The sequence below is a fragment of the Buteo buteo genome, chromosome 3, assembly GCF_964188355.1.
Source record: "Buteo buteo chromosome 3, bButBut1.hap1.1, whole genome shotgun sequence".
NCBI lineage: Eukaryota > Metazoa > Chordata > Aves > Accipitriformes > Accipitridae > Buteo > Buteo buteo.
The window spans coordinates 48,733,463-48,759,231 of NC_134173.1; the positions used below are offsets into that span (position 1 = coordinate 48,733,463).

The 25,769-nt window shown below is 38.0% G+C and overlaps 1 protein-coding gene across 1 annotated transcript in view; it reads left to right on the top strand.

Annotated features, from left to right (window-relative positions):
• Window positions 1–25,769, top strand: part of RALYL (RALY RNA binding protein like) — a 398,734-nt gene that overhangs the window by 344,718 nt on the left and 28,247 nt on the right. Inside the window, exons 5-7 of the mRNA XM_075023507.1 lie at window positions 17,874–17,921; window positions 21,601–21,764; window positions 22,270–22,350. Coding sequence (XP_074879608.1) covers window positions 17,874–17,921; window positions 21,601–21,764; window positions 22,270–22,350 — 293 coding nt within the window. The remainder of the gene's footprint in view (window positions 1–17,873; window positions 17,922–21,600; window positions 21,765–22,269; window positions 22,351–25,769) is intronic.

The window sequence follows — 25,769 nt, forward strand, 5'->3', positions numbered from 1 at the left end:
GTTACTAACTATTCACCCAGCTATTTCATGGCAGCTGATTCATGGTAACTATCTGTATGTAAAGTTTAGCCCTTGATAAATTCCAGAAAATACTGCATGCAGATTTGTAATTGGTCATCAGACTGACCCCTAAAATTCAAAACTTAATTTTGTAAGACGCAGCTATTGCAGCATCTTTTAAGACCTGTAATAGTATTATATAGCCAAGAGAGACCATAATTATTTTGTAACTGTCTCGCACAGTAAAAATTCTTTGAATTAGTTCTTGTTTGTATCTAACTGTAATTGTATGTAACTTTCATAATAATATCCGGTCTTTACTTTAACACATGCAGTGGTAGAAAATCCATCAGAGCAACTAATAACTTTGTCAAACTTTTAAAAATATCTATCTTCTTTAGATGTCATTTAATAATATATCCCATATTGTTGAATACAGAAGAGACAGGGAGAGAGAGTAAGAAACAGTGCTGATTTTTTCTGATGCTAGTGAGAAGTTAGATTCATATGCTGCCAGCTGAAAAGAATGGCATTACTTCTGGATAAGCAGGCAATAGCTCTTCAGTCAGATGGTCTTGGAAAATGCATGTGTTTTATACATCTGGTTGTCAACTGAGATTCAATCTATTTCTCTTTCTTTTGTGTAGATGTTAAAAACAAATACAATACAAACTGCTGACTTTTTCATTCTTATCTTTTTTTCAAGATTGGTTGTTTGCTATAAACAGTATAAATTTAGGTGGAAAGCCCAGAGAGAGACATAAGTGAAATGAACACATTGTATGCATTTATTACATGATGAGCTGTTGTCTGTTGTGGGAGAAAGCAGACAGATACAAGTAAAATTGGCACTAATTGCTGCATTTTTTTTTACATTCTCAGTAAAAAACTGGAGATCTGTATGAACTACTACTTTCCTCACCGAGGTCCTGTTTCTAGAAAGTATATGAGAATAGAAAATACTGAAGAGCCATGTTTTTCCAAATCACAGCTTAATCACAGTACCTTTCGAATCACGGTTACTTACTTCTAGAAGAGATGGAGGAATTTTGGTTGGCTCAGCTTTAGGAAGTGCTTCCAAAATACAAAAAGTAAAATTCCTTCATTTTCTTCTGGCAGAATTGTTCTGAGAAACAACTAACAACTGGAATTTGTCACCCACATTTCTTCTTCTTGCTCAGTAATATTTTCTTTCCCATATGGCCATTTTGCAGAGATCCATAGGAAATCCCGCACTCAAACACCAGTTTGAGGGATCCCATTCTGAAGAAGTGAGATAGTTAAAAAAAAAGCCTAGTCCTTGAAGGCTCTGTTAGGATAATATTCAGTCCACTTCCAAAATATGCAGGTTCCTTCAATTCACAGTCAGGGTTTGGTTTGTTTGTTGGTTGTTTTTTTTCGGGGGGGGGGGCGGGTTGCAGACAATAGGTTATAAGGCACAAAACAGAATGTAGCCACATGTCATCTTCAGTACAACAAATACCACAACAATTGTCCCCCATCCTGATTATCAGATAGCACCAGTGGAAGAAGCAGACACTATTCCTACTGTTCCCATCCAGCTTTTGAAGAGAGATAACTAAGAAAATTATTTTCCTTCAGTAGAGGAAAAATATAAAAAGAAGAGGAGGTACTGGATGCATTTTGTACTGTTAATATGAAACCAGTAAAACTACCAATGTGAACATAGACTTGTAATTCTCATTCACATTCAGGCCAGGTATTCAGGATCTGTGTTTTCATGAAAAGCATGGGAGGACTGAACACAGTGGCCAATTATTTAAACTCATTGTCTAGAGACAGGCAGTAATTCCTTGTGCTTAAAACCACTCGGGCTCTGTGACTTAGATAGATAGGCAGCAGCAGGTCTTCTGCAGTTGCAGAGAATACCCACTAAACCAACCAATTCTTTAATTATGTGTGAGGTTTAGCCTGGAGGCCAGAAGCAGAAGTCAGGGGACTGCCAGGGCTCTGCGGATGGTGAGGGTGAGGCTGCCAGTGTAGTCCCCAGAAAGACAGGAGGGATTTGGGGGATGATAACACATATGGAAAGCTGGGAATCTTCATGTGGAAGATGCTGAGAATCTATATGGTTTAATTTCAAGCAGTATTACTAATATACCTCTCTTCCAACAATTTACCAAAACCCACAAGGATTAAGCTTTTCTATAATTGCCTTCTTTCCATTATTAAAAGACGTTGAAACAGTAGATGAATATCACTGTTTTATAAATTTATAAAAAGTTTTTTTGCTTGAAGATATCTCTGAAGAAGAGATTACAATGCCACAGTAATAATAAAGGTGTTGCCTTGCTGTTACTGCATTTGTCAGTGGTTTTGTGTTGTTACTCAGTGTTTAAAGATCCCAGATTATGTATTTTTCTACTCATCTGCAATCTAAATAATCATTTTATGGTTCCTTTGTTTTCCTGATTGTCGTGGTTTAACCCCAGCCAGCAACTAAGCACCACGCAGCCTCTCACTCACTCCCCCCCATCCAGTGGGATGGGGGAGGAAATCGGGAAAAGAAGTAAAACTCCTGGGTTGAGATAAGAACGGTTTAATAGAACAGAAAAGAAGAAACTAATAATGATAATGATAACACTAATAAAATGACAACAGTAGTAATAAAAGGATTGAAATGTACAAATGATGCGCAGGACAATTGCTCACCACCCACCGACCGACACCCCGCCAGTCCCCCAGTGGCGATTCCCCGCCCCCACTTCCCAGTTCCTAAACTAGATGGGACATCACATGGTATGGAATACCCCATTGGCCAGTTTGGGTCAGGTGCCCTGGCTGGGCATGAGAAGCTGAAAAATCCTTGACTATAGTCTAAACACTACTGAGCAACAACTGAAAACATCAGTGTTATCAACATTCTTCACATACTGAACTCAATACATAGCACTGCACCAGCTACTAGGAAGACAGTTAACTCTATCCCAGCTGAAACCAGGACACTGATCTTTTTCATTCTACACCACTTCTACTTCCACACACAAAGAAAAATATATATTGCATAGAAAACAGACTAATACATTTGGCCAAAAAAGAAAAGTATTTTCATAATTCTGTTAACTTTTATTAGCAACAAATATGCACCTTAATACATTCTTTTTCCCCTCTCTGACCTTAATGACATCAGTAACAATGTACTTCATAATTGAGAAAGGCACCAGAGCATGAGATCACTTTTCTTCTCTTCTGGTTATTATATTTGCCTTTCCCTTTATTTACTCTCTGTTTTTTCTGTCATCCAAGACTACCTTTTAATAAGTAATTCTAGGAAAACAATACATATACAAGTCATTTATGTTCTGGGTTAATGATGAACAATTCCTCAGTACTGAATATCTGTAGTCTCACCTGTGTACGAGACAGGATGTTCTCTAGAGGAGGAAAAATGATGTGCAAGAGAATGTTTCTGAAGGAAAGTCAGGAGGCTGAAACATTGCGGGGGGGGGGAGCGGGGGGTGGTGCAGGGAGTGGAAGGAAATAAACAGGGATGCAGGAACATAAGAACAGAAAGGAAAGTCCAGGGAAAAAGACTACACAAAGAAGCAAAAAGGGCAAAAAGGGCAGTGTTTTCTTACAATGAAAACTGGAGGGAGGAAGGAAGGATAATATTTGCTGGGTATGTAACCTCACCGTGGAACAACACTACTTCAAACTTACTGGGTTTTGTCCAAACAGTGGTCACTGATCCACGAGTTATAGAAAGTCTTTGGAGAGCTCTGTGTTAGCACAGTGTTCCTATTTCCTACTTCTGAGGTATTAACATAGCATCTTGGCCCATCAGTCTCTATGGGCTTCTGTGAATATGCACACCTTCCTGTGGCAGGGTAACAGGCACGTGAAACAATTTCACAAATGAGATCTAACTCCCTACTCACAACACATCTGAAAACCGAGACAGGTTTTCATCTTTCATGTGGCTGGTGCCATCTGAAAGACTTTATTTATTTATTTTCACAGGTTTCCAGATTATTACAAAGAAGTTTTAATTCAATATCTTCCCCTTGATAAATATATTGAAAGATATAATAATTTTGAAGTTTTATATATTGAATTTCAAATTCCCTATACTGCTGTTCAAATCAGTCAATCTGTATTTGGCCCTTGCTCTTCTGTGTTGCTCTTACTACTTTTGTATGATAGTAACAATTGAAACTTTCCTTAATATTAAGTTCTTAGCTTGTTAGGGCTTATACAAATATTTGGAGAGGATCTGATGGCTGATCCCTCCAAATCCACCTTCGAAATCAGCTTAATCATTTTCACTAGCAAGTGAAACCTGAGATTGGTCCATATACCAAAAATGTTACTTGCACTTGTGCTAAAAGAGAAAGATGGGACAGAAAAGACAAATGTATGCTTAAAAGACCAAACCACAGAAAGACAACCAGTACCGCTATGCTAGCTTGTACTTGAAAAACCGCTTCAAATCCTTCTGCAGTAATATAATTTGCAGCTTCTTGATAAAGAGATTTCTTCTTTGGAGTTTGACCACCCATGATCACAATAGCAATCAGCAGCTGGTCTTGCTTCAAAAGTTATTGCTCCACACCAGTCTCTATATACACTGGCTTTCAAAAATGGCTGGGTGCTTTAAACTTTGACATTCTCATAAAAAGCCCTATCAAGAGCACTGCCACAGATCCTAGTTTAAGTTTTTTCTTTTCTTATCTTTCTTTTTTTAAAGCAAAGGGAACATATCAAAGAACAAGGCACATGTAAAACAATGCTAAACATGCTGGCCAATTGGCTAGGCTGAGTAAGGATGAAGCAAATTAGGGAGGCAGAAGAAAGAAGATAGTATCACCTATAATTTTTTTTAATACATATTTTTTCTTTGCAATGCAAAATTATGAAATGATAAAAAGGGACATATTTTCCCTTCTATTCTTGTGTTCTTACCATAGAGCATAAGTACCCTTTCTGAGTTTAAATGGGGCCATCATTTCTCTTCCCTGTCCTAGGTTTCATGTTGAGGGGTAATTTACAACCCTAACGATGAAGCTTACTACTGTGAATAGTGATGGGAAGAGAGAAGGATTTTTTTCTTGATTCTATATCATTTTAAACTTTGATAATTTCAGTAAAGTGTTGTGTCCCACAGAGAGCCGCACCACCAGAGTTGAGATCATGGAAGAAATGGAAGATGTCCTCCAGAGAGATTGTAGAGTCTCCATTTGCTGATTTTTCCAAGTCTCAGCTAGGTAAAGCCATGGCTGACCTGATCTAGCCCTGGGTCTAGCCCGTTGGGTAGGAGGCTGAACCAGATACCTTCTAGAAGTGCCTTCCAGCTCTATGAATAGGCAGGGAAGCCACATTAGCTGTTGGACATGGAGCGTGTACAGTGATACTTCCAGACTCTGACTCCCCTCTCTGAAATCAGGAGAATGGCCTGTCCCAGGGTGGGAAGTTTGTTAAAAGAGGAGGCAATGCAAAAAGAGGCACATCAGAGAGAAGCGTTGCTGACACAGAGCGAATTGGAGGTCCTACTTGTCTCTCACATTTGTTAAAGGTTTTTTTAAAGGATATTAAACTTCAGGCTAGGATACATTGTCTTAAGTGTTACCTGTTGATAGCCTTGTGCATGATACTAGGGAACAACAACTTACATCTTGCCTTATTGGATCATTCCATGCTCTAGTATACCCCTCATCCAAAATAAAACAAAATCAGGATGTGTCCTGATAGGAGGCAAGTTTTCAACTAGTAAAATTAATCAGATCATAGGTTGTTTTCCACAAATTTAGCTTAATCTGAGATCTGACCTCATTTAAGAACCACTTTTCAACTACATTGGTATAATGCCTTTACATACCTTAATGTGAAAAGAAGCAGGACTGAGTTGAGGGTATTTAGGGTCATATTCAACAGCTTCTGTTTGGCCCACACTGATGTTGATTTCAAGAAGAAGGGTCTTGATTTTGACCGTTTTTGTTTTGGCTTGGTTTGGGTTTGTTGGGGTTTTTTTGCCTTAGTTCTAATTATGAACTGCAGTTCACAAGCAATCTGTGGTTATCCATTGAGTTAGGGGATTTTTTCATCTCAGGTTCAGGCTGGGTTCTTACAATTCTTATCATTCTGCAAGGCAAAGTGCAGCTTTGTCAACATCAGCCATACACGCTCCCATGGGAGTGTACACACAGGTTGTAACACGTAGCAGGTTGTAACAATTTTGCTGATGATGTACACAAAAATAAATAGTAATTAGGTCACATTCTGTCTTGCCAATAGTATGCTAAGAGTTTTATTGCTAACAGTTTAATTACTGTGCTCTAATTACTTTTATTTGTAAAGTCTTCAGCTTTGGTTCTGAATTCATGTTAGGATCAGTTTTGTTCAATAAAAAGAATTCCTTCACAACCACATATTAGAGTTGAATTAAAAGTTGGAGGATGTGCCTTAAATGTGAAGTAGAAATATCAGAGTGGATCTGTCATGCATGACCAGCAACTGACAGTTTATATTGCTATGGTAGTGAGTCTGTAGCTAATGCTAAAGCATTTGTTTAATTTTAAAAGCATAAATCAATTTCCAATAAATACAGTTACTGATTTTTATTTTTTTTTCTTTTCAGTTGCTTCTAATGCTTTATACAAAAACAACCTTTCTGAACTCTCTCATGCGTGGGTCCTGTAGCCCTTACTCTCAGGGGAAAGAATGGGAGGCTGAATCAGCTATCATCCTGTAGCTAGCTACTTTTGTCAAACATTTTCATAACCACCCAGATAGCCACCAAAGTACTTGTAAGTCCCGGCAAATTAGGAATTTTATCAGAAGCAATTATTTGCCAAAAAGTACCTGCTAGGTATGGCCTTGTTTATTCTCTTGCCATCTAAATCAAGGGACAGAAACTGCAGGTAGCTTTCCAGGCACCCTATGAACAACAAATAGTCAAAATGAAAAATTACCAAATTTCAGACTGCATTTTTCCTATGAACTATTTGTTGACTACCTGAAAATAGCGAACACCTTCACAGAAGTTAGGATCAATACACAAAAGAAGAAAACTGAAGCATTTCTCAAGTAATGTAATTCATCCTGCAGATCTATCCTTTTTTGGTGTACAAGAGGATAGGGGATGGAAATGGAAGCTGCATCTTCTGAGACAGTGAAGCTAGTGAAGCAAAACTGGAGGTCGTTAGTGTGGCTTATATAGCAGTATTATGCCAAAGTGTTCGCATTTCTTTAGAAGAGATGGAGGAACCTGAGAGGTATTGAATAAGGCCTCGTATCCTCACAAAACTAATCTTTTTATTCGCATACACACACACACACACACATGCATATTAATCATGATTACACTTTAAATCTGGAATCAAATATGATTTGGTTTTGAGCAGACCTTGTCTAGGTGTCAGTAGTTAGGTGTATTTCATGTTCTGGCTGATACTTTATAGGCTATAAAACTGTCTTGCTGTGTAGAGCATCCACAGAAAAATAACATTCCAGTCATGTAAGTTGTATAAGGGTGAGTAATGGTAATGCAGTTTTGCTGGGAGAAGGCAAAAATCGTGTGAGGGAAGATGAGCAAGAAGGTAAGGGAGGGAGAAGGAGCGGGGGGAGAGAGAGAGAGACCTTAACAGTTTTAATTCCTTCACAGAGTCTTGTGGTTTGGGAAGAGATGCTGGAGGCAATTCTCAGCACTAAATTGTTATGGTAGCTTAATTCAATAGACTATATAAAACCAAATTTAGTCTAAGATGTGTCTGTATTGTTAACTCCTAATGTGCATTTCCTGTGGTGATAAAACACTTGAAATGAAACTTTCTACAAATGTTTACTAGCCCTGATGCATACCAGTGCAAGCAAAGCCCTAATCTGACAGGGAATGTGACCACATGATCTAGGGACACATGTTATAGAAAATGGCAATGGCAATAACGGAAGCATAAAGCTCCCTGAGCCCTCTTTTGTGCCGTCATTTTCTTAATATCTAAAATATTATGAAATTAATCTGTATGAAAGAGAAAAGATGGAAATACAGATCATTATCTAAAAACCATGATGGTTACTATATTTTATTTAGGAGTGATGAATGTCTTTCTAAGTAAGAGTCTGAATGCATTAATATTTTCTTTTTAATATACACAGAATCATTTTTACTAGGGTTGATAAGACTAAAGAAACATTTGTAAATGTTCTCCCCAAGCAGGATAAAAAACTATTCTCAATTCTAGTGTTGTAGCCATTGAATGTGGTGTCTTATGCACAAATATTAGTATTATGTTCTTAACAGACAATAACAATAAGCTAATGAAATTTGCCCACCTGCTGCAAGCAAGCTGTCAAAACGTGAATCTATGCAACCATTTCCTTGGAGCTTAATACGGTGATATGAAGGAGTCTCCAGAAGAGGTCCTGTAACATCCAGGGAGTGCAAGGGAGGAGGTGAAGAGAAGATCACATAAAACACATACTGAACTCCCCAAATCGGGGGGGGGGGGGTGGCTAAATATAATAGTGAGACTGTGGATGATTAACATTTGTTATGCTACCAAAATGTTTGACAGAGGTTACAACATGTGATTTACAAATATGACTACTGTATTTTAAGGAGCTTAGGGTTGGGAAAAACAGGTTAAACCTGAAGCCAAAAATGTAACCTGATCAAACTCTACATTGGATATGCTCCACAAAAAATCTTGAATGAGGAAGAGAGGAAATGGTTAATACTCCATATTGATGGGTGCCCTGACAGTGAACCAGGGAGTGGAGTAAGCCCTCAGAGCAAGAAGGTAACCATAAAGAAATGGACCAGGCAGAGTAAAGCAGGAGAGTACCTAGACTGCACTGTCTTCCCTGCATGCCCAGTAAGGCAGGAGCACAACCATATGAGGAAACTTGAGAAAGATCCCTCCCTAAGCAAAAAAGACATTCCTCAAAAAAGACAGGCACAGAACCTCAGTTCTTGCCCATTGCAGATAGGGAAATGTTTCTAAGCTCCCTCCAAGGCATGCCATGCCTAAGTTAAGTTGCAGAGGACAAGGGGCCAGCCTTGCAAGTCGGCTGAGCCACTAGAGCAGGCAAAAGAAACCCATATGGGCGTTTCCTAATGGGAAGAAGTCTTTTGGTAAGTGTCAAACAGTACTTCTTTGCAAATTAGAAAAGATATGTAGAAAATTTTCAGCTAGATGATTCATACTCACATCATATCTGTGTGACAAGGAATCACTAGCTATACCATATCATCTAAAATTGTATAAGGAAACCACAATACCAATATCCTGACAAGCCACCAGGTTGTTTTGCTACATACTACACTCAGGTGAGTCATCTGGGACAAAAATCCTTTCTCTTATGAGAATGAATATATTGGAAAAAAACAGATATACATCTAAGATAAATAATATGTCTGATCCCTTGATTTCAACAAGCTTTATTCTGGATTTACAGTGAGGTAGTTCAGAGTGCTGAAATTTTACTACCTTTCTGTAAATCAAAAGGTCTTTCCACTGATACTTTAGGAATTCCTTTGTTTTGTGACCTTTTATTCCCTTACAGAAAAGAAATCTTTCCTTCACTGTATATGTAGAAAGTGAATGGACACAGGCCCTTTCAGAGTGCTGAAGTATTAGGAGGCACAGATTTGTCAGAAACCAAGGGAAGGGTAGTCAGCATAGTTAGCGCTGGTCTAGAGGGTACACAACTGGTCATGTGATGCACAACTGCCCTTTCCACTCATCTCTGACCAGACTGGAATTGAGTCTAATCCTGTGCTCAGTTATAGAAGAATCTCCTTTGTATCAGGTGCACTTCCCATATCCATTTACCATGGAAATTATTGCACAATGGGTTAGGAGTACAAGAACGCTTTCTTAGATTCACAGTATCTGGTATTTCCATTTATATTGTAACTTCACTTGCAAAGCGCGCTCTTGGAAAAACAAGCAGTATGTCTTGTCTTCACAAGCTGTACTCAGGACACTGACAGTTATGGTCTCTTTCATGTCTCCATTTTGCTAGTTTAAACCTTGAGTTGCTCAATCCAAAATAATTAAATTACATCATTAAACTTAGTGTAAATAAGAACAGAATTAAATTTAATTTAAGCCTTCTGACAGTTTGAAAAGGGGAGAGGAAAGCATGTGTCGCAATTTTCTAGAATTTTTTTTTCTTTACATAAATTCTGACATTGTCACATTGTAATTGATTAACCTTTTGTGGACTGTGCTTTTCTGTTTTATTCATTGGTTCTAAGACTGCTTCTCTGACAAGTACACAAAGTTTTCAGAGTTCTGTTTTTGTAATCTTAAGTGGTTAGTCTTTCAGCTCCAGTGCTACCACTGCGATTTAAATTTATCAATCTGCTGTTCAGTGAAATGCTGTAGAAACACTTTAAAGCCTAAACCCATCACTTATTCTTCCACCTGTCAATGACAGTCTTCTGTACTTGTCAAACCAAGTTAAATGACAGTCCTGCAATGTATACAATATTACTAATAAATTGGATAATCAATCACATGTGTATGGTTTGACAGTAGTACCTTGAATATACTGAATTTAAAACACATTTTTAAGAGGCAGGACTCATTACTCTTGTACTAAGAAAAAAAAAAATACCATATGGACAACAGGAATTTACCAGGCACTCTATACAATTAAGGGATACCTTGGGAAATGGTTAGGCCACTGGAAAACTTTTTCATTACCTTACTATAAAATGTTCTCATGGGAAACATAAGTAATTGGAGATTACTTTCGATGACAGAAAAATAGTTTAAGAGCAGAAGGAGAAAGGTCAGGGAGACATTAAGTAGACTTACTCAGGTTTCTTTACATACAAATGCTACTATTATGTTTCTAAAAAGCATCAGGCTAACAGTGTGAAGCATAGACTGTCCCTGCAGCCACAGTAAGTAGTTTTTACTACGAGTAATTCTAACACTTAGCACTTAGCTGTACAGAAAATTGTTGGGGCTAAATTTTGCCTTGAAATCCCTGCATCATTTGTGCCTGTGTGGCTGCCATAAACAACTCCCAGACCAGCTGATCCCCAGAGTCTGAATATTGATTCTGACGTCTTTGCTACCCTCTGCTTCACCAGCTTTGCCTAATCCTCTACAGGAAAGTGTCTAAGTGACTTAATTACCTGATAGTTTATATGCAACTTTCAATATTTGCCCAAGTTTTGCCTAAAATTCAGGTTGGAGAGTAAGTTCAACAGTTTTCCCAAAATACATTTCATTGGGAAAATAGTTCTCAGGAGAGAGGATGAAGGTAAAGAAGGGATGTATCTGAAGACAGAAAAAAAATACAGCCTAATCATACTGCAAATAAATTCTGCCTAGTGCCTGCAGAAAGATACTTTAATGGAAAATGGAGTACTGTATGTCAGCTATTTTATGTATACATGTCTTGCTTGGGCAAAATGTACCTCTTCAGATTAGATTTGCAAAAAATTTTTCACTTTTGCAGAAGAAATTTCTCCTTGAGCAGTACTACATTCCTTGCTGTACTTTTTAAAACTTGACTCCATACTTCTCCACTACCTCAAAAAAAAAAAAAAAAATCTGTCTTGCACTTATTAATTGAATGAACATGTAGAATTAGAATAAAACTTTTATTAACTTATGGTTACAAAATTACTATGAAAATTTATCTGTAATTGAAATATACAAATAATAGGTTATGTTCAATCATTTGGCATTTTTGGACAAGTGGCTGGGGATTTTGGTGGTTATTTTTTGGTTTTAATTATACCTATTTGCCCTCATAACTGCACTATGGAAATGAATGTAAAATACCTTTCTGCAATTATTTTTCCTCTCCCAGATCCCTCTTTTTTGCTGTAAACCTCCAAGATTATATTAGTTGAAGGAATCACTGACAAAATTTGTCTTTTGACAGTAAGTATGTCAGCAAAAAGCAGGCTCTGGAGAATATTCTCTTTCTCTGCAGAATATACAGCCTGAACTGCAAAACAGAAGTGTCCTTCCACTTCTACCAGCATTCTCAGCCTTAACTAAAACCAAATCATCTCTAAAGTAAAGGTAGGATACAGCCCACCAATGTAATTCATGTCTTTGGGGAATGTAGGTAACCATCCTCTGAAAAGTGGCCTGAAATCTCCAACATTTTTTTCAATAGCTCATGAAAGTCATTGCTATCCGATTGATTTTCTAGCAGGGAATGTTTCCATCTCTAAATCATCTAGTTACCCTCACCCACACTCTTTTTTTAACATCACGTCTGTTTAGACTGATTCTCTTTTGTACTCAACAGGAACAATTTCTAGCACTCTTTTTACATGACAAGAGAAATGATTTTACAAGTGACTGGAATACTAGTTTCAACCATTAGGATGATATGTGCCTCCTAAAAAGAGGTTGATTGAAGGAATATTGCTTCTGTATTTAATATTTTTATCCAGCCCTGACAACAGAGAAGCAATTGACAGTATAAATGGTGATAGCACTGTCAATCGAATTAAGATACATTATGCCTGGTTTGTCAACATTTATGATTTACAAATACATCTTTGCACCTGTGGAAGGAAAAAGAGATATTAGCTAAGGGTGACTCACATGCAAGACAGAAATTCTTGTTGCCATGAAAATAACAAAAGCTTTTTCTGCTCTGTTCTGCATTAACTATTCTAAAGTCAGAATAACTCCACTGAAGTCAGTTACACTCACTAGTGTTTGGAGCTAAGTAAATTAAAACAGAATGTGATCATTAGTTTATAAAAATCTTTTGTGGGCATAGAAGACAGAACACAAGAAAGATTACACTGTAATAATAAATTTTCAATATACAATATCATCAGATAAAGACATAACATCCATAAGTCTATTTCAAAGATGCAGAAGTATAACTTTGCATTTGCCTGATTGACACACATGCTGCTGCCGATTTGCATAGGAAATTTGAATATGTACAGCATCATAACTCTGAAAATATGGTCTTTGGGGAATCCTTTATTCTTCAGGCATACACAATTTAAAGCAGGCATAGTGTTAGATGAAGTGAAGCTAAAAGAGACAGCTCATACAAGATTGCCTTGATGATACCAGGTCAGAAAAAGGAACCATGACTTTTGCTTAACAGAAACACGCTTTACTGATGAGTTTTCTTTGCCTCAGTGTGAGCACTGCAGTGTCTTTTACTGTCTTCTGTTTTAATAGCAGCATCATGCACACAGTTCTGTTGTTAATATTGCAGAGATGGCATATGTTTGTGGGTAAGTAATCTGCCTGTTTACAGTGCCATTAGGAAACCGCTGACTCCACCAGTTCACAGGCTCATTTAAACCCTTCTCTGCTTCCAACTTGCTGAGTATTTGGTATTCAACACTGTGCGAGTGATTCCTGCAGCCTCCGTAACACAGGTTGTTGGGTTGCTAAGGAATAACTCTCAAGAGGTTAAGAGCCCTGCAGTCACCTTGATCTCAGTGCCAGTGATTATCTGTGCTAATTTTGTGCTTCGTGTTTTATACCGCAGTACTGACCAAAGCTTATGTGTGTCCCTTGGCATGCATAAGTGTGAACTATGGATGTACTGGTTGCTTTTGCAGTATAATCTCTTCAACATATTATTACAAATGAAACATCGTCATTCAACTTAAAAAAAAATGAAAAAGAAAAAAGCCAAGTGAGATCAGCTGGAAAAACAGAAGGGATTTACAGAAGACATTTTTTTTTTCCTCCTAGGTCACCCATTTTGGGTTCATTTCATTGTCATTGGTTCGTAGCCTTTTCAGTACACATGCAGGACAACTCCTTCACAGCCAAGAGGAGTAGAAACTGCCTTTATAAAACCCCAGACCTCTAAGACATGATGTCTTGCATCCATGGGCTGTTAACTCAGCACTCACAGTGAAGGACACTTAACCCCAGGAGCTACTGCATGTTGCCTTTGTGTTGCCTGTGCTGTCACAGCAGCAGGTAGAATTTCAGAGAGTGAAAAAGAGATCCAGATCTTGGATATAAAGAAGGATCCACATCAAGATTTCCCAAAGCTTTAAACCCACTCTCCTTTACCTGTCTTATTCCATAAGGGTCAACACTTACAGATAAGGTCCTACAGTACTATTCTTCTTCTGTTATTTTAATAGATAGCATGGAAGGATAAATGTCTTTCCTCCATGACCAACACTTGAATCCCATCAGCTTTCTTCAAGGAGACTAAGTAGTGGGAAAGGGAAAAAGGAATTGAGCCCCTTGTTCTGTTGAGAGCTCATAGCAGCCCATAGACCTCTAGTACCTCTGGGTGCTATTCCTACCTTGAGGGTCAAGTATCTGTTGCCACATCTTTGCCAGTGGTCCCAGGTAAGGAGTCCTGTACGTGCAGAACTGGTTCTTTCCCACTCCGTATGACTGGTACTTCCACACAGATGCCTTTTGCCAGTGCAGAGATCCCAAATGATCTGTGGGGAAAGCAGAGATTCCCTCCCTACCTTCTGCTGGAGTCCCCAGAACCCATATTGCGGGATATGGGACTCAATTAACAGGGATGCCCTTGAATTGTGATGATTTCATTTACAATGAACTCAGACTAGAAATGTAACCAAATCAACTCATGTTAGTCAATTGTGCTAGCAGGTTGCACTGTTAGAAGCCACAATATGTTTGCATCTCTCATCCCAGCCACAGGCTCAGTAACATTTTGCCAGAGAGAGGGATGAGAATGACAAATTGGATTACATTTGCTGCAGCCAAAGCCATGTGTTTGCCCGTTTCAGAGACTGACTGTCATGCAACATACAGAATACCAGCAGTTATCTCTTACCTTGGTAGCAATGGATACTACTGAACTAAACCATGAAAAAATGTAAAGCACCTTAACTTTAAGGTTAGAGGCAACAGCTGTAGCAGAGTTGTTTAGATAGCTTCAGCTGTAAAACACTATATGAAAACTGCTGGGGTTTCTCCAGGTGAAAATTAAACACATGCTGACAGTATAAGATGCTTCTGAAGTAGCGAAACATTTTTAAAGGGTAGTATAAGCAACACATGAAAATTTACAAGAATTCATAGATTACACTGCCACGTGATAACAAGACTCCAAAATGTGCTTCTACTTTTTCCTGCTCTGGTCCCCCAGATAAGCATTAGACCGTGCGGGTTGAAACTGTCATCTGCAAAGCTGAAGGAACATGAAGAACTGAGTTCAGTTTCAAGACAGAAGTTACCTGAACAGGGAACAGAGCAAAAGAATGAAATTCTTAGGGGCTGACTGATGTGCAAAACTGCTTCTCTTAAAAGAGAAGTATTATCCAAGATGTTACACTAAATTAAAAAAATAATAAAAAATTAATAAGCCACATTTTTCAACAATATAAAAATATTCTGCATGAAGAATGCGGTGTCACAGGGTCTACTCAGTGGTACAGTGGCAGAGTGAGAGCAGAAGGTAGGGAAGGAGAAAAATAATCAGTTGTCACACCAGAAACCCTTTCCTGCATTTTGCCCACCCAAAACCTCCACTGCCTGTGACTACCCTCATCTGAGAAACCTGTGAGCCTTTCCCAACCACTCGACTCTCTCTCAAACCTACTGACTTTTTTCACTAGCACACTCAGATCTCTGCCTGAGTCCTCTCTCCCTCCTGTGCCTCATCCGTGCCACCATTCCCAGGGATGGCTTTGAGCCATCTCTGTCACGGCATTTGTATGTTAAAAGTAAGTTCCACATGTTGAAAGCCCAGTGAAAGGTCAGCAGTCCTTATTTTGTCCTATGGGCCAGACTTGAGTTGCCACAGAAAAATATAGCTGTCCTTCAGCCTTACTCTAGCTGGTGTAAAGTGAATTATTCTTCATCAGCTTCATGGTCTTCAACCTTGAAAAACTGAATTTATCTGGTCTTTATGCAAATTAAATTAATGTCACTCCAGGTGAAAGGTTTCATGTGACAGGCCTTTTAAATTTAATCTTTTTTCTTCAAATTATCTGTTATGTTCTTCTTAAAAGCACAGATTGAATATTAAGTATGGGCTTACTGCAGCTATTAATCATTCAGCTAACTAAAACCACTGGCAAACTGTGAAAAGCTGTAAATAAAATAATAGCTTTGCTACCTGCTACCTCTTAGTTCAATGTAGACTGGTACAGAATGAAAGACAAAATAAGAGCTGTCACATAGTTTAGGGAAAATTTTGCTAGTTTTGTGTTAAGGTAAGATACAGAAATATGATAACTATACAAGGTCTAAGTAATATTACTTAATGTTATTTTGCTTCCTCTGCTACACACAGCTTACTTGCTGCTGGGTTCTAGTCTCTCAGGGCTGTTTTATTTAATAAGCACTTCACATAAAAGGCATATAGGGCTTTCTTTTCTCAAATGAGTTATCAACTGGACTACAGTCGGCTTTCTCACCTGGTGAGTCTCATGATCTTCACTGCTGGTCCAGTATTACGTGGGTAGGCAGTACAACCTATCCTATCACTTGCACTGGGGCACTTGCATCCGAGGCAGCTGTGGCAGAGGTGGAAACTGTCCCCTGACCTCCTGTTCCTTTGATGGATGCTTTTGCCCATTGCAGACAAGGGAAATTGCAAGCTTTCAAAATCAGAACACTGGGATGAAATGATTACTGAGGTAATTTAAGCCTGCCATTTTTCCCTCTTTTAAGTGGTCAACCTCTGAAATATAGGAAGGGGAAGAAAAGGGAAAAGGGGCATTATGTATTGAAGAAAAACAAACCCAAAGAACTCGGAATTCTTGAGCCATTCTTCAAATAATGCACTAAAAAAACCTGAAGACATTTTGCTCAATGTTCAAGAGCAGAAATTATCCACCAGTCCATTCCCAGTGAAGACAAACTTCATTAATATGTAGCTACCATCATTCATCCCCCTTTATTTTCAGTGAATGTTTTCTTCTGTTCTTTGTCCTTTCTAACTCTCTCCTTTCTACCTTTCTGCTTTCTTATTTAAAGCTTCTCCTTTTTTGTGATACTTTCTTCATGCCTCTCATACTTTACTATTCACAATTGTCCTTCTCAGGCAGGTGAAAAACTTGGGGTTTGTGTTACTAGTCCTTCATCAGGCAGAGTACAAATCCCTTGTGACTTTTCCGTGCAGACCATTTATTAGCTCCTTGGTTCTATTTTTTCGGATGTGTGAGATAGATAGACTTCATTGCTATTTCTTCACCATAAAGGTAGAAAGTTGCTAATGGAATGCAAAACTAGGAAGATCAATCTAGGATTGACTTTGCAATTGACAGTTCAAAAATAGTTTTCCCCTGGACCTTTGCAATTTCCTACCTATATTTGTTTCCCTTGATGGTGCCTGTCTTTTCCCAGATTGGTATGTATATTCCCCTCTGAACCTGAGAGGAAAGGCATCTCTGTAATACTATTGCTTGCACCATTCATTTTCCTAATATTTTTCCTTTTCTCTTTATGATGAAAGAAGACTAACAGTCCAACTTTTTCATGTTTCTCATAAATCAAATTCATTGTCTTATCTCTGCTCACCTACTCACACATTTACCAATCTTTCACGTATTTAACAGTCTTCCTAGTCCGCTGATTATGCTATATTAGTCCAGCAAAGAAGAGGGCTTCAGTATTAGAGTGCTCACTTCATTTGATCACTCAGAGAATTACACTATAATGATCTTCTAATTACAGAGCTGTCGTGCTGTGTTAAGTCCTTTCTATATGTGCTGTCAACTGTTTACACTGTTCTGCATGCCCCAGACTTTCACATTTCCAAACATACTACAGTGACAGCTGACAACAGGATTGACAAATATGATGTACAGTGTATGGTTGTGGAAAAGAAGTGGAAGGACTTTGAAGAAGGGCTTGGAATGTGAAAGTAAGCCAATATTACCACAACAGATTTAATCAATGTGTATTTTTCTATAAGCCAGTTCATTCTTGTTTTTCTGTGTTTTTCCACAGTGGTTATGTCTTTGATTATGATTACTACAGAGATGATTTCTACAATCGGTATGTGTGGTTATATTTTTGCACATCCTACACCATTTCTACTGTTTGTTTATAATGTAATCATGTCTTTTGGTTAGACAGGTCTGTTCTGATTTTACATATTATTCACTTTATTATTTCTATTGTGTATCAGAAGACTATTTGAATATATTACAGAGAAGATTACCACTACCAAATATGTGCTTATTAAGCAGCTCTTTTGGTCTTATCCTTCTCTAAGAGCTTTTGGGGCATTTTCTGTGCTGAACAGTTTAATGGTAGTTTAATTGCTCAGTGTTTCTTCCTACAGAGTTCTTCCAGGCTTACTTTCACTGGAACATACTTTCATGTGTATGAAAAGATATAGAATGTCTCCTGAAAAATGTGTCTTCCAAGAACATTTAGAAGTCTAGAAGGACCTTGGGGGAAGCAAAACCACAAGTTGAACAGCATGTGTGTTTCTATAGGAGGAAAAGAAGCGTGGATATCTGAGCAATTGGAGGCTTGTGCCTTGAATACATACACAGAGCCTAGCTCAGCACTGTGGGAATTTATTCATTTAGATGTAGCAGAATCACCACAACACAGGGTTAACATGAATGACCACGGATAACCAACTCATGATCCAGCAGTGCTGTGTCTCTGCATTAGAGTAGCCTGGTTTAGCATAGACCAAGTGAGTCAGAGGAGAACAAAGTATTGCTCCACCAACCTCTTCTAATCTGAGATTTCTTTTATGTAAAGGAATGGACAATAGCAGTGCAGCAGATTACACCCTGAAGTTAAGTTATCATGTGCTATACACCTTTCTGCTTAGGAACACTGTAGGAAAAATGTAGAAACAATGTTTTTTGGTTTTGTTTTTTCCTGGGATTGATTCAATTTGAGCCACTACTTTTGGTTTTGCATGTAAAAGACTATGCTCACTTTGGAGGGAGCTATAAACATATGGAGTAAAAGCCATTAATGCAGTTTAATCCTGCTCAGTGCAGCCTTGACAGTAGGAGCAGCTCATGTCCAGTAAAAAGCTAACTTCCACAGGCTTGTGTTTACTTTCCCCAAGGTTACTGCTCCAAATTTCATCAGTGGAGTTTTATGTTTTTAAACAGAGTACTGTTTCTGATCTATGCCACCTGAATATTAAAGTTATGTGTCTTTAGTTTTTTCCCTAATTCTGTATATTATGGGTAGCAAAAAATGAACAACTATAATGGTTACATTTCCACAACAAGAGAAATACTTACGGGACATTAAAGGTTGTTTCTGTGGAACTTGGTGTCTGTCTCAGTGACTGTCTTATAATGGAAAACCACTGACAGTGAAATGTGTCCATAAATCTATTCAATAGTATAATTTTCTGATTTCTAAATCTTCCAGGATTAAGACAGCAGAACTTTTATGGTAGAAAACCCAAATAGGAGGTTGGCCTCACAAGACTGGACATGCTGGTCTGTTGACAATAAAAACCGTAGAAGGTTAAGGGTCTCTGTTAGATCCAAGTGAAGGGACGTGGAAGATGAAAAGCCCTATATAGTAGGCAAGAAAAAGAAAATCCCATGGAGAGTTTGATGTACTATCACCATGCCTATAGGAAATATAAATTAAGAAATATAGTCATAGAATCACATAGAATTTCTGAACTTCTGAACTTTCTGAATTTCTGTGGTTTATCCCAAACCATAGGTCTTGTTTTCTAATATTCATTAATTTTCCAACCTCCCTGAAAGGAGAATACACCTATCTTAACTTGATTAAAGCAGTGGTGGGGTCAGAAAAGGGTGGCAAGAATGCTTAGTGCTGTAAAATACAATCTGTATGAAGACAGATTGACAAAATCAAGACTGCACAATTTAGAAGGGTGGGTGAAAGAAAAGACACTGTTGTACACACATTAGTGATTTTGGGGGCAAAGAATTGCTTTAGAACTGAGCATTTCTGTTTATCATTTCTCATATTACAAGCACAAGAAAAAGAGGCAGGGTACTTCAAAACTGATAAAAGGAAGCATTTTTTAAAAGAAAGCATATCATTGAAATATGTAGAACTTGGTGCAACAAAATACCAAGCCCAAAAGCTTCACATAATTTCAGAAATAAAAGTAAGAATAGTAATATTAGATAACAGTCCTTTTATATATTTCAAAAAAGAAGCATAGTTTTGCATTTCACTACATTATCTTAACATGAACTACTGGAAGCTAGGAAAAAAAATCACCTTTGAAGGAGTAATTGTGTAATGATCTTTTGCATGATAGCTTAGAGTTCTTCTGAAACTTTTTGTTCCAGTAATATCAAATGGGAGATTGTGACCAACCTACAGATCATCCAATATGATAACTGATGAGTGACAACAAAAAATAATATTTCTGTTAAAAGCCCCAAAAATGTTTTACTGTTCATCTTCATACACAATTTAGTTATGCCCACAATGGATAGAAACTGCTTATTCAGTAAGAATGTTGAAGGCTGTGGAGTTCAAGTTCAGTGGGGGTGACAGGATCTCTGTGACACATTTTGTAGGCAGCTATGGAAAAGGAGGAAGCTGGTTATATTGTCTCTAGTATTATGGTACAGACAACAGTAAGGATCCTGAGATTTAAGCATTAGGTGTTTACTTGCCAGAAAACAGGCTAGAAGACTTAAGTTTGATTCTGCTTCCTGTTCAGCATGCTGTTAGACACTGTGGTGAGTGAATTACTGTTTCTTGTGTGTCTGTTTTCGAATGTGTATCTATCTGCCCAGCTGGGTGACAGTAGTCAGAATTGTCAAAATTAAACATGCAGTTATAAATTTCCATAATTACTAGTTGCAAGTATCATTTGAAAGAAACTCAGGAATATTTTGTGAGAATGTTGCTTGTCCCTCTGCTTCAGTCTCTGAATTGGAAATAATTTTCTGAACTTATTTCTCCTGACCTGTCATATTCAGAGCCCACAGCTTTTATGTTCTAAATATATCTGTAGCTTTGATCACTTTTTCTACTGCCTTTATTTTCTTCTACACAGGTTGTTTAGCTGCTGTCGACAACATTGTTTTTAGGAGTGGGGTATTCTGTTTGGGAACACTAGTTCATTTTGGTTGTAGAGTATCTTTTATTGACTGTAGTGGTAATTCTCTGAATATCTACTTGCTACAGTGGTTTTGGTTTGAACAAAAACTTTTTTTATTAAGCATGCCTGGTTATTTTAGTGATTCTACATCAGTTCATTCTTCAGTAAAAAGAACATATGCTGGGACCTGTGTCCTATGCATTCAGAAGGACATACAGGTCCCTCACTGTATTTCTTTTTCTATCCTTAAGAATAGCAGATAGAAAACTAGACTTTAAGCCATGCATGTAATAAAGGAACTGAAATGTCACCACAACAAAATGTACTGCTGTTAGTTGTGTGCAATGAAATGATGTGGACCTGTGGAAAGCAGGTTATGGATTTTCCATACTGCAAATAAGAGAGTCCCATAACACATCCCTCATTTAAATTACACAAAAAAACTGAACTATGCACTGGTCTGTGACTGAAATCTGAATATGGCACTTAATGTGCATAGGTCCTTGAAATCTAATTTGACTGTGATATAAAGTGATAATGGTTTCAAAGGGTAATTTTCTCAAAGATAACATGAAAATTTAGTTGACAGGGCTTCCATGACAAGAAATCACAGAAGGTTTTATGGAGTCCAGCTGACTTAATCTTTTCTAGGTTGTTTGATTACCATGGCCGTGTCCCTCCACCACCCCGTGCAGTGATTCCACTGAAGCGTCCTCGTGTGGCTGTAACAACAACTCGCAGAGGCAAAGGGGTTTTCTCCATGAAAGGAGCATCACGATCCACCTCAAGTGGGGCTTCTTCCTCAGGATCCAAATGTGAGTTGCTCATATCAGTTGGATATTATTGAAACAAAGATCCTAGTAATTTCTGCAAGCAGACAGCTTCCACTATATAGCTCTGTTGCAGTCATTTCCTAGCCTCAAATCTCCTATCATCTTGACTGCTTATGCACCATGAGGTCTTGTGAACACCTGCTAATAAAGCAAAGCTAATAATCTTGTTAGAGGCATACTGATTTCTGTTGAGACTTGAGGATTATATGTGACCTGGTGGGAGGTGGGCTGGAGGGACTAGGGGAGGTTGGGTTGTGTGTGCTTTTTTTGCCAGATTCCTTTGAGGGTAAAAAGAAGCAAAGTGTCTTTGCCTGTTCTAAAGGGAGTCCAAAACAGGATTAGCAACTTGGGGTTATTCAACCCTTCTTTAGTGAGTTGGCCTTAGAAGAGCTGATGCACAATAGGCATTTCCTTCTCCGTGCTTACCAAGCTCCCCACCCCATAGTATGTCCTGGGAACTTCATCTTCCTCTTCATGCATCTTTCAGCACCCACCTGTCTTCCCCTGCCCCTTATGTGGAGTGATACTGTCCTTGGAAGCGTCACTGGAAGAGGAAGAGAAAGATCAGGTAGGGATCAGATATTAGAAAGAATGAAGGGACTTCAGTAAGATATTTGCAGTACCAGACTGCCCAACAGAGCATCATGCTGTCTTACACACAACCACGAAATAAGTAAATCCACCAACAGTACATCTTACTGCAAGAGGGGTTAATTATAGCATCGACATGAGTCAATGATATAGGCTGCTTGAATAACATATCCAAATCTCACACACTAGCTTCTAACAAAGATGGACCTCTAGTGAGCCCACTAGGATCCATTCTTCATCCTATTCTATGAACTGATGTTATGAGACACCTTGACAGAAAACATGTAATAAACATGCCTGTAACTGAAAGAATGGAAATGTGATAAACAGAGCTAAAGATAACGTTGTACACTGAGGAGCAAGGAGCTCAAGCCATTCCTTGGAAAGGATGATGTTCTAAGAAAGGCTCTGCTGGCTGTACAGTTGAATCACACACAAGTCTCCAGTGAATGAATTGGCTAAATGTCCATTTCCAATAATGGGAACTTTGATACCTAGTGCACAGGAAGACATCTAAATTTAGGTGTCATATTATGGATCTCACTTACACCTTACGAGGATGTCTGGGAGTAGCAATACTTCCTTTGTTCTCTGGAGGATGTACATGAGTCTAGACATTGTCACACACTTCTTGAACTAATCCATAGCTACTTTTTGTCTTTCCTCAATACTTTAAATAATGAATTATGATTCCATATATTAATTCAAAAGAAAGCATACAGCTCAAGATCTTCACTTTAGTAGACTTAGAATTTAAATTATTTTGTTAGTCTTTTCCAGCCCTTGAGTCTTTGGGTTTTCACACAGTGAATCAAAGCTTTAGTAAGTATATACACTTACAGGTTCATTCTCTAGATCTCCTTTGTTCATCCTTTACTGTTGCCTTATCCATATGAAAAGTTAGTAGTATCAGTGCGTTCAATTCACTAATTGTCCTAAAGCATGGTCTAATAAGAATGGGCTTTTGGTACTCACTTTGCCTTGAGAAGATGAACTATGTTCAGATAAGTTTTTTTTTTATATATTTCTAATTGTCCAGAACAAGAATAACTCCAAAACTCTTCTAGAGAGCTGAGGACCTTAGTATATCCCAATAGATGTCAAGAAAATCTCTCACCCGGAAATCTGGATTTTCATTGTAGTGAATGGGACAGAGCATATTACATTAACATATAGATATCTGTTCCTCAGAATAATCAGCAAATTTGCTTTTTTATTCTGCATTTCAGAAAATGTTTTGTAGTACTGTGTCAGGACTTACGTAATGCATAACGTAGATTATAGGATTCAACCCTAGCCTGAGTACCCATAGCCACTTGCTATAAGACCTCCAAAACACTGTCTGCATAACATGGCAAATGTTGCAGAACCTGTAAATTATTTAATGGAAGTGCAATCAGGAGTGTAGAGATCCTAACAGACAGTGTTATGCCCTGGTGAAAGTATCCTTCAATGTATTCAGGTGCAATGCAAATTCTAAAAATGTCAGTCCTAGAGCTCCAGGTGACAAGATCATCTTTGGATCCAGGTCTTTAACACTGAAGGGAGAGCTGCAAGATGCATCACTAAAAACATGGGCTGACATTTTGACCTCTGTTGGGTTTCCACCCTCCGTTCTTTACAATGGCAATTGGAACACAACTGCAGAGACTATTTATCGTGCTGGAATAAATTGCAGAAAATATTCTTTCTGCATGCAGCACACCTTTAAAAGGAGTCAGACACACACTATACAGACTTTCATGCTTGATTTCCCCATCGAATTACTTCCCTTTTTGTCAAGTCCAACAGACAAATCATAAAGGTAGAAACATGATTTTTTTGACTTGGACAGGGATGTAATCAGCTTATTGTAAGACGTTTATCAGAGAAATAACTGAGCCATTCCCTTAGGGGCTTCAAGTTGGAAAGTAGAGAATATGTGTTTTCTGGCTTCTTTTGCCATTTTCTTGGAAAAGTTGATCACATTGAATTGGCAGATGAAGCAATTTAATATTTTGTTGCCCCTCACTCTACACTGCTAATTTGAACTCCTTGAACTAATGCACTGTTGATTCTAATTGTAATTTATTGCTAGTTAAATAAAGGATCTCTTCAATAAGGAGAAATATAGTTTGTGGGAAGGAAATTATTTTGGATTTTAATGAATTCAAGACTATAAAACAGCTTATTTGCAGGTTCAGAATTAACTATGTCAAAACAGTATTGCCTATACTTGAAAGATTTCACCTCTAGCAAATAGCAAAACTCTCGTGAGATCACATCTCCTAACAGACTTTTCAGATTCAAGTAGAAATCTCATGGGCATAACTATTCTCATAGCTGTTCTCCACACTCGGACTGGATCCAGAAAATGAACGCATACATGTAGTATTAAAGGTCAGAACACAGGGGACCCCTCAGTGAAATTACCAGGATTAGAGACTCACTTCTAAAAACCAGCAATCCAAAGACAGAGGTTTGTTGTAGCACACAGCAAAGATGTTATAAAAACATAATACCAAAAATGCCTTGCTCATTGATGAGTACATTTGAAAACAAGAGGAAAACACTAAATACATTTTTTATACCCTGTGTGCTTGAGATTAAGGAGTAGACACTTAAGATGTTACAATATGTACTGAATTATGCCTTTAAATTAATTCATTTCGACTCATAGTTTATATTTAGCTTCACCAGCTAACCCATTTTTCAGTGAAATCTAAAGTAATACAATATGATAAAATATTTTATATTAAACATGAAGGGCTTAGATAAAATACATGACATTTCTTTCCAAAGAAATCTGAATCATGTTTTGTGGATGAATCAATTTGTAGTTATGGCAAAAAATGTTTCACAAATATAGCTGTAATTCAACAGCAGCACTTTCATTTCTAAAAATGTGATTGACCTCAATTTTAAATCTCTTGTTTTGAGCTGGATGCAGTTCATCTCCTTTGGTGCTAGATGCTTCAATGAAAGATGCATTCTGGAAGGCCTTTGTATTCCTGGCAGAGGGCTAGAAAGGGTCATTGAATCTAATTCCTTACTGTTGCAAGTAGCTGCATCATCTAATCCTTTAAGCTCCATCTTAAAGCTAGTTAGGGTTTGGGTTTTTTCTGTCTCCATTTCTTCTAATTTCCAGCTTAAATTTGTTTCTCATTTGTTCATATCTGTTGTGCTTAAAAGTTTTATTTCCTTATACCTTCTTTTGCCTTGGTCAAACAAGCAAAACTCTTCTGTCACACTACAGGCTTTCCATTCTTATGGTCATCTTCATGGCCCTTCTCCCCACATACCTGCTAGAATTCCGTGGCTCAACCTGTACACACTATTCCAGATGAGGTCTCACCAGGTCCTTGTACAACGAACGGCATTGTACTTTCCCATCTTTAGCAATACATCATTTGACAC